The 10,564-nt window shown below is 34.8% G+C and overlaps 1 protein-coding gene and 1 long non-coding RNA gene across 3 annotated transcripts; both read right to left on the reverse strand.

Annotated features, from left to right (window-relative positions):
* Positions 1–1,399: 1,399 nt before the first annotated feature.
* Positions 1,400–8,884, reverse strand: LOC124448057. 2 transcript variants are annotated; one of them, XR_006948907.1, is made up of 3 exons: positions 8,873–8,884; positions 8,439–8,443; positions 1,400–1,764 (listed from the first exon to the last, which is right to left on the reverse strand). It is a non-coding gene; the product is annotated as an uncharacterized LOC124448057 (long non-coding RNA). The 2 variants fall into 2 exon arrangements; XR_006948906.1 differs by having other exon boundaries at positions 1,400–1,805.
* On the reverse strand, positions 1,889–4,607 carry LOC124448050 (protein yippee-like 5). The gene is made up of 6 exons (XM_046999069.1): positions 4,386–4,607; positions 4,267–4,310; positions 4,159–4,198; positions 4,007–4,075; positions 3,308–3,340; positions 1,889–2,141 (listed from the first exon to the last, which is right to left on the reverse strand). Exons 1-6 carry the CDS (start codon positions 4,482–4,484, stop codon positions 2,076–2,078), a joined length of 351 nt encoding a protein of 116 aa, XP_046855025.1. The 5' UTR covers positions 4,485–4,607; the 3' UTR covers positions 1,889–2,075.
* Positions 8,885–10,564: the final 1,680 nt, after the last annotated feature.

Genomic DNA, 10,564 nt, shown 5'->3' on the forward strand with positions numbered 1-10,564 from the left:
CAGTAATGGATTCAGAATGATTATGTAGGGTACATGAGGGTCCCTCTAAAGTGACTACTTTGTGGATCCTATTGTGTCATGTTAGATATTCGGTTTTTGTTGAACTCTGTTACTCTTATTCCATAGTTGAGAGATATATTCTTTAAGTGTGCCCAGAAACATTAATCACAATTGCTTTAGGTAGATGCATTTATATTTTGTACGGAAATTGAGACCGTGCTAAATCTAGGAGGGGGTGCCCCCCAAGAAAATCTATCCTTGACTTTCCATAGCTTGGGTTAGCAGTGCTATGATATGGAATCATCACTGATCAAAGATGCCTCACACATGTATGCATCCACATTGAATAAACATTTAGACTTGCATTAGGCAAACTTTCTAAGCAGAGCAAAGAATATATCAAACTTTAACCAAAGCTCTGGACCGACTGAGCGTTTCCAAAAACACTCCATAAAACTAAGTGTCATCAGGCAAAATATTTTTTATATTGTTTTATTTTTATATTCCTTTGAGAAAGGACATTTTCCGTTTACTAACGTTGTTTTCAGTTTTTCCTTTAAAAATTGGTGTAGAACGAAAAACTTTTTGACTGAAATTTCGGGAAACAAAACATGGTATATCTACGAATTCTTAATGTTACTCAACAATTCTAATAAATGTCTCGAAAGATGAAAATTTGTGAACGTCAACTCTTCGAGATGCGTACATTACAATATTTTCCCTTGACTTGGCCATGAAGAAAACATTTGTATAATGCTTGGTAAATAATTGTAACTTCATGATTATGGTGTGTGATTATAGTGAATAGAAAATGAGCAGTAGATGAAGTTAAATACAATCTCAGCGAGTAAGTAACCAACTCAAACAGCCACTTCAGACTGCAGTTTCTCATAACATTGACGCATTTGCTTCTTGCAACACTTCTTATATTTTGGTACTTTAAGAACTCAAGAGAATCAAGATTTGATGCCTACTGTACTTAGCCTATATCAAAACCTTATTAGATTATTACCTAATTTACCATATCAAATAAACAAATTGTGAAAGACTGAGAATTGCTTTACGATTTCTCAATTTTAGGAAGGAGAAAGCGTTAACACGCAGCCGTTCACTATGGTTTGCAGCAGAAAATATTTAAGCAACTTTTGAGGAAGATATAAGCACAAATGATCGTTAAAAATACAAATATCAAAGATGACGCACACCTCACAAAAAGTTTTCACTTAAGAAATAAAAGAGGTTTACTGTATTTGCACAGGCTTATGCAAGCCGAGGAGACTTTTGGGAGAACTAGAGAGCAAATCGGTGCAAGCCCGAGATCGAAGGTCGAGGGTTGAACCTGCTCCATATTCGCCATTTCATAACGCAAGGAACTTAGAATAGTAATGAAATTGTTTCATTTTAGTTATTTTCAATCAGTTTTTCTTTTTTTTCCGAGCAAACATTACAAAAATCCTCCAAAATCCCTTTGTTGTGTTTCATTACATACAAATGACTTGCATATTTCGTCAATGTTTAAACCATTTAAAATTTCCTGGTTCCAGGTGCCCGTTCAATAATTTGAAAATTTGGTACACATATCATAAACGTTCAAGTGAAAAGCTAAATTTGAGGGGTCCTTCCCATAAAGTACACCCACACTACAAAATTATGAATGTCCTTCCTATAAGATAAACCCACACAACATAATTTGTGGGGGTTCTTCCTATAAAGTACATCCACACTACAAAATTATGGGTGTCCTTCCTATAAGATAAACCCACACTACAAAAATTGTGAGTGTCCTTCATTTAAGGTAACCCACACTATAAAATTTGTGAGTGTTTGAACACCCAGACACCCACGGCTTCCCAAGCCTCTGGTTATGATGGTTTCAAAACACTTTAAATGAAGATCCCTTTTGTCATGTTTTGTACATTAGTTAAAGTACACTTACCCAAATAATTACATTACAGAATAACATCTAGAGTATTGGTGCATGTGCCTCATAAAGCCCAATAAGGCCTTTACATGTATACTTGATTGAGGTGAACATTACTTTATGTAAGTCTGGCATAAGTAGGTTCATATCATGTTTAAATCATCTCATCTATTCCCTCTGATTCAGAAACCAGAGCTCTTTCCAAAATAACTCGTCCTTCCTATAATTGCCAATTTAACAAACAAAAATAAGACACCAGAAAGTGTATGTATTTATTTGTGGTATTTGTTGCCCATATGTGTTTACTCCTGCTGTAAAAACATAGTTTTCCTGATATGTATTGTTATAAATTCTAAATGAACTAATCCCAGATAATTAGACATTGATATGTATTGTTATAAATTATAAATGAACTAATCCTAGATAATTAGACATTGATATGTATTGTTATAAATTATAAATGAACTAATCCCAGATAATTAGACATTGATATGTATTGTTATAAATTCTAAATGAACTAATCCCAGATAATCAGACATTGCACTACTTGGAATTTGCAGGTTGTTATTTGAAGAATGGGATCACTTGTGCTTTGAAAAAGGATATGTAATCTTTTGATTTCAAAAACACTAAATTTAAAAATATCATTACAAAGTGGCATCCTCAGTTTTACTCACAACTCGGCAATATTTTTTGTTGGCAATCCTCATCACGTAAAACAATTTGAGGATGCCACTTTGTGAACAATTTCATTCATTTAGTAGTAATAACATATTTATATAGACAGGAACTTTCTTCTTGTACAGTATTTATTTTGGTGCTAACTCACTGTATGAAAAGTAGATTAACACAAATAAAATGAAGACTTGCAAAGTCATAATTCCACATTGACCACACACCACAGTCTGATTATAAGGTGTGTCTTTTCAGGGACTGTTGAGAGCCAGACCCTGGTGATTCCTCTGAATCAGTGTGATCATATATGTAAATTTTTTACCAGATTAAGTTAAATGAGCTTAAACACTCCCCCCTGTTCTGAACTTTGCAACTATATAAAGCAGGTGGGAGAGTGAGCTTATCAGACCAAAAAATTCAGATGCATGATAACACTGCTCAGAAAATCAACAGACCCTTGTGCTACTTCAGAAAATCAACATACAGAGGGTCATATTCATTGATTTTTGTGTAAGAGATATACATCTTTAATTGGCATTCATTCATTGTAAAAAAAGGCAATTTACCCTCCCCCACACCCCCACTTCTTGGAGACATTAAAAATGTCAGAGTTAGTAACATATGATAAGTTCTTAACATTCTGATGCATAGAACTTTGACACAAAAATCACGGCGGATGACCTTATGGATGTTGATATTCACTAAAATTACCTTGTAACGTTGTCCGTCTTCAACAGCAAATTCCTAGAACAAAAAGAAAGTTGAGAAAAGTAAAAAGTAATTTCAGCCGCAGCCTAATAAGCTCATTCATTTTCTTACATATCAGTGGATGGCACAATCCTAGCCTATTCTGCAATCTGATTTGCTTTGTCATCAGATATACAGTACCGACCTCAAGTAACATAACTTGACTCGCGAGTATCGAATGGCGAGTGGGCAAGTGACTCGCGATGCAGTTGCGGAGAAAGAAATTTTTCCGAATTATTTCGATTTATTCGCAAACAGCGAAATATTTTATCCACTCGCAAACCTCTCACACGCAACTGCATCGCGAGTCACTCGCCCACTCGCCATTCGATACTCGCGAGTCAAGTTATGTTACTCGAGGTCGGTGCTGTAATTTTACAATATTGGAGTGTGCTGTATAGAACCTATTGTTAAGAAAGGAGCTGTTTTGTTGTTTAAATAAATAAAATTTGCAAACTTTTGATTATAATAATCTACTTAAAGTAAATTTTGAGTTTTCCAAAGCAAAATAAATAGCAGAACTTTATTTCTGTTGTTCAACCTGACTCTCATAGACATCTCTTGGGTTTCATAAATCTCCTTAAAAGACGTCTTGGAAAAATACTTTTAAATTCAGACCTTCCAGTGGGTAAATGAAACATAAATCTTTCCCCTGATACTTACATACATCCAACCAAGTTTGGTATCACAGTTCTTGCAAGAAACATCTCGAACCATGTGCCTTCCTGTCAGCTGAAACATGTATAAAATATTGAAATTTCAACAAATTTTTTCATGTACACATACTACACAGCAATATAATCTCAATCTCAAACCATAATTCTATCTTGAACATCGCTTAAAGTAATGTTGACACTAGTAAAAAACAACAAAGTTTTGTAAGGTATAATATAATAATTTAAATCGTCACAATTACAACTTACACTTTATTGAATAAGAATGCTCTTCCAGTGGCCCCTGTGAATCTCTACAATGCAAAACATCACAGAAAAAGATAAAGTTTCCATTGACAGAAAGTAGAAAATTTACTCTGACGACACACCATTGAAATAAGTTGCGATTTATTCGTCAAAGCCGTCCCGCATTTTTCACAAGAATATATCCTAGCGCCACCAGGATGCTCTAGAAATACTTTTCCCATCTTGAAAATGACAAAATCCTGTAATATTAGCAATTTATTTCGTTTTTGTTTTCATTCAAATGATTCAACCAATGTATTCAACTAACAATTGAAAGGAAGAAATTTGTCCGCATACTTTATGTAATACGTAATACGGCGTCCTAGCATCGAGAACAAGCTACAGATCATGTAGTGACTAGGGTAGGGAGAGTACGGTGGCCCACAAGTATAATACACGAACACAAATAGCAGTACACGAATACAAGTACATAACACGAACACAGAAGTAAACGTACACAAATATGAGCACACGAACACAAATAGAAATACACGAACACAAATCGAAATACACTAATACAAATCGAAATACACCACATCGCCAGTCCATATTCCGCTCCCTTTAACAATGACGAAAACACGAAACACTAAGTATACAGTTTACATCACAATTGCTAGCAGTTAAATACTCCAAGCATACATTCTCAAGATCGAAAAAGCAATACGGTATTACTTTACTGGAAATTATCAAAACAAACTACAAACACGCTCATACGCTACAATTCTTTCATAGAAGTGATGAAACAAACCTACATGGCTGTTGCCAAAAAAAACCCCAGACTGAATGCAAAGTAAAGAAGATGTTTATAGTTTCTACATGATACAATTAATGGATCAATCAGCTGGTGAAATACTTCTTTCAACAGTATATTATGGATTTCACCAAAAACAACAACAAATACAATATTGGACTGTCATATAATATTTAGATGTGAAGATATGAATTTAGCGCCCCCATCAGACATTATTGAACGTCCTTGAAATTTTCTCGCCAAGAATGGATGAAAACTCTTCAACTAGTTCATTGTATAACTGATAGGTGCTTCGAACTTCAAGTAAAGGACCACAAAAGTATGTGCGACATGCCGACGGGCTAAGCCATTTAAGTCGATGAATGTGATCTTCAACTTCATTTCTGACAGAACCACAGAGGCTCCAGTAGCGAACTGAAGAAATGCAATGACGTTTCTTCCAAGAGATTTAACGAATTTGGTCAAGTCGTCAAACGTTACGTGCTCGTTGTCAATTTGCGGAGATGCATCAAACATTTTAACGACTTTCTTCATTGTAGGCTTTTTTCATCATAAAATAAGAGAATGATTGCCTTTGTCACAGTATAGATACATATAGTAGTCTCACTCCACTGTGCAACTTGGTGCTGTATATTTAATTAGATTACTGGCTGCGTCTAGCCATCTCTGCCCTCCTATTGGCCAAAAAAAGCAATTGACTGGCTGCCAATATGATAATAACATGCGTAATAAGATGTGCGCTACACAAAAAATTCTATAGAGTGGGACTACTGTTTGTGTCTATGCTGTGCCATTGTATTTAATGGACGGCAGTGTTTTGGGAGATATACCCAAAGGCCAAGAAAAGAAAAAGAAACGTGAATATTTATGATAACTACAATAAATAATGTTATGACAAATGGCTTCACTTGGCCCCAAATATGGACACTGTTTTTTTCCAAAACAAAACGAAATGGGAGGGAAAACCGGTGGATCCGGTAAAAAAACCCTCCAATAAAAGAAAAGATCAAAAATTTAGAAAAATGTATTCAAATTTTTGTAGTTTTAAGAGGTTTCATATTTTAGTTGTTTTCAATGATCCCGATGATCTACTTTAACATGCAGCGTAGTCAGATCGTGCGTCGTATTCTTTCGTATAAAAAATGTAAATTTACAGAGCGACAAAAAAGCGGGCTGACTACCCTATTGACACAGAAAATATTTTGTGTTCGAACAAAAGAAACGCAAACTTTGGTAGAGAACAACAAAATGAAAGAGCGCAGAATGCTAACAGAAATTTTAATAAAACGAAAACTAACAGCAGCCCATACATAAATCATATGAAAAAATTATTCAGTACGTACGACCTGACCATTCACCTGCCAATAACAATGAAAAATGAAATGACCAAAGTGACGTCATGACTTGCATAAAAATAATTTTTCACGTCTACTAGACTTCAAAATTTCTATGTTGCTTCATTAAAACATTCATTAATAGCTGGCTTTCACTCGTGTGTTTCGTCAGAAAATTTATCAGTCGTGAAAATTTAGTTTTACGGAAAGTTTTAACAGTTGGATTTGAAAATGCGTTATATTGATAAACATTATGTAGTACAAAAATTGCAAGGATAAATATTTCAATAAGGACGCTTGATTCTTGGTGCTTCTGTTGGTGGCTCATTCATGGTACTGTTAGTAGGCCAACAAACATAGCTACTCTATAAAAAACACGTTATAAACATCAGCATAGTTAATGAACAAAAACAGAAATTAAATATATTGCAAAGAAAAAACTTTAATACCCGATTTCCAAGCGCTGTCCAGGTCAGTCTGACCCAGGCGACTTAGTAGGTCTCTTCCTTTTTCATCGCGCAGTTTTTGTGTGTATATTATAGAAATCTATTGTAACATTTTTATCTTAGAAATTCAATGAACCCTACTTGCAGCATTGCAATTTTCTCTATAAACGTTACATAAAATAAGTGAAAAGTAGGGAGTGAAAGCCAGCTATATTCACACAGCAAGTGACATCTTTTATTGACATTTTTTAAAATTTGGGTGTTTTACATGATTAAGGTTGAAATTATAAAAATAGACCATCAGGACCCTATCTCATGCAGTCTCATACAACACTCTCTTTAACTATCTCATGCAGTTACTCATACAACACTTATCTACTCAACTTACAAACCACAAGACATGGATCGTGTTTTTCCACTCGCTTGTTTTCCATCTTCGTAGAATATATTCTGCTTTTATAGTCCAACCACTTCAATGTTGATGTTCATACGTACATACGCCGTTATGCGATGTCCATTAAACGAAGGAGAAGGGATCACTTCTTGACCCCAGTTATATCATCACTCAAAGAATGCTTAGTGCAGAGTGGATCTTCTGTGAGTATCAGCTGACCACCTTCAGGTGGGCTCATATAACAATGGGGCCCATCATCATTATATGAACAAACAACTGACATCAACAAAGAATCCAAACTACAAATGAACAAATTCTTGGCCACGAATCACCATGACACATGAGTAATGACAAACTAGTATGAGTAAATGAAGTGAATGACACAGGTGGTAAAGGGATTTTCACAACTCCATCCATGTGGGATCTACAATATAAGAAAATATGAAACACATGTACGACATTTCATGATGAATAACTCTGTATATGACGTTAGTTGCGTTTTAAACTCTTAATCAGATATATTGACAATGAGCAAATTACAATATGTTTTCTGTTTGACTATCCAAATGGTAGAACATTCACCAACATTGCACGAATAGCTTTAGTCAGTTGAGATTAAACGATGTAACAAGTTTCAAACGATCAAAGGCTTAACATCGTTATCAAAGCATTTTACAGAGAAGGCTTTCATATTACGAGGCCTACCCTAAGACTAGTTAATTATTCAATGTAACTCATATTTCAGTCTTTCGTCGGTAAAAAAAACAGAATCTAAAGCGTTAAATTGACTAATTTTCCCTTGTCAACATTTCTTTAGTTGACGTCATAACTAAATTTTTTTATTATGATTGGCTCCTTAGGAGCATGGTACCTTTCCCAAAGACAATAATCCTTCAATGGGTTTAAATAAAAAATCATTAGAATCTTCAGATATTTTTTTGTTTTAATGTCGTTATAGAAAGTAACGACGCATGATGATGTAGGTTGAGATTCATGAGACGAGAATGAAATTAGAAAGACTTAGGTAGACTTTAATTTTGTCCAAATATTCATTGAATCTTGCAGTCATATCTTGCTAAGAGGGTTTGAGAGCGTTCTGTTTGCCCTGATGTTATTCGACTACTAAAAATTTTGTAGGGAGTCGTAAAATTCAAGCAAAAGACAATTACGGTGCTCGTTCGTTGCAAGTCTACACCACAATCTGTGAAAACTGTACCTCTGTGCACTCAACCACATGGTGTGATGGAGACAGAAGGTAAATTTTAGTGTATTTGTACTCATTGCATATATTCAGTAATGACTAATGTGACATTGAAGAAACAAACCAAAATCAGTAGCATCAATAAAAACCCTTAAGATTTTTACAATAGAGATAAATCAAAACGCAAATATCCTTTATCGTCAGTGTAGTCTCTTACATTTGTAATTTCCAACCGTGGGATCTATTTTCGTACATGATATCGAAGAAAGTACGTGTGTATAACACATTTCAAAAGAGTTTTCCTTGCTCAAATTTCTTTTCGCAGCTGCTATCAACATTTTAGATGTGATACTGATAGTAAATATCAGTACATCGTGGTTTTCTAATGTTCAAATATCTGTGGTATGTCCATTAAAAAGTTTTTGTGATTGACGTCGCTGCAACTCCGCGTTGATAAGTATCAGAGTTCGAATGCAGGTTTCGCTGACAGCTATTTCCAAACTCACTTGACTTGGTTCCTCCATCCGCGTGATATTTTGTCAACCAAATTTTCTCACAAATTTCGGAAAAGGCCTCTTGCTGTTGATTGAATTATTCCCAAATTATCGGCTATTACCAAGTAGTGTTGAAAACACTAAACAATCTTTTCCTTTGTTCTTTTTCTGCGTTTTTAAAAAGTTTCTTCAAAGTTATAGATGATTCTAATTCCTGTTCTGTTGCATTCACAGATCTTGGGGTGTTGATTTTTTATCAACACGTTCAAATACATCTGCAATCAAATAGACGTCTTTCGGTAACTTGTCATTGATGACAGTTGAAGGCAACAACTTTTTTTTGCTTTGCACAATCACAAATCTTTATATTTGTCGCCTATATGTATAGTCTTATTCAATCTCATGTGAACAACATCTGTTTTCCACGACGCCTCGTGGTTTATATGTGGCAAACTTGAAGGGAATAGTATTTTTATGCATGGTGCTAAGCATGTCATGTATTTCTTCCACATTATTGTTTAACATTCATTGTTCGTACTTGAACAAATTACCGGATATCTACCAAATCTAATTTTTAAAAACAAAACGTATTGTTGCCTAACAAAAGAACTATGCTCTCCCTTTACTAATATACGTAAAATGCAAGTCACAATTGACCATTTCTCTGTGATATTACACAAATCATTATTTAATTAAATTTATTCAGCCTATTAAGAACACGAATATTATGATTTTGGGCATTAAGACGTTGGTGACGTCAATCAGAACGCCCTTATACTCTCTCCTTACCTTTACCTAGCAACATATGACTGCAAGATTCAATGAATATTTGGACAAAATTCAAGTCTAGTTTCTAAATTTGTTATCGCCTTATGACTCTTAACCTACAACATCATGCATAACGACATTAAAACGCTAAAAAATCTGAAGACTCTAATAATTTTTTATTTAAACGCATTGAAAGATTACTTATTGTCTTTGGGAAAGGTGACATGCTCCTAAGGAGTCAATCACAATAAAAAATTTTAGTCATGACGTCAATTAAAGGAATTTTAACAACAATGACCCAATCTGCTAGATACGATACCTGACTCCGCCGTATGGTAATGATGAGGCAAGTCGGTATCTTGAAAGGTGACAAAACTGACGATATTTACGACTAATATCTGCTTTTGCTGAGTTGATATAGAGTCGCAAACTTGATAGTTTAGGTTTGATTCTTAAAATATTTTATAGGATGGGTTTTTTAAACTTTTTTTTTAACTTACTTGCCACCTCTCAAGATGGCGTCCTTGCCTCACCTAGACACGGTAGTTAAACTCAGTGGTTAGATCATATAGTTAGACATCTAGAAGGTTGGGTTCTAATCATTGTTTGACAAAGGAAAACTAGTCACTTTAATGTTTTAGAAAGAGTCACATTGAATAATCAACTAGTCTTAGGCCTTTCTTAGTTAGGACCTATTTACACGAGCCTGGGATGATATATTAACCTGGTCAGGCTGCGATAGGTGGTTATGTTTACAAGAGCCTGGGCTAGAATTGATTTTTCAGCCCCGGTCAGCAATTCTCAACCCGGGCTGGCTTAAAAATAAAGCCCAAGACAAACCAACCCAAGTTTATATGATGAAATTAGCTAAATT

Source organism: Xenia sp. Carnegie-2017, unplaced genomic scaffold (genome assembly GCF_021976095.1).
Source record: "Xenia sp. Carnegie-2017 unplaced genomic scaffold, XeniaSp_v1 HiC_scaffold_23, whole genome shotgun sequence".
Classification (NCBI taxonomy): domain Eukaryota; kingdom Metazoa; phylum Cnidaria; class Anthozoa; order Malacalcyonacea; family Xeniidae; genus Xenia; species Xenia sp. Carnegie-2017.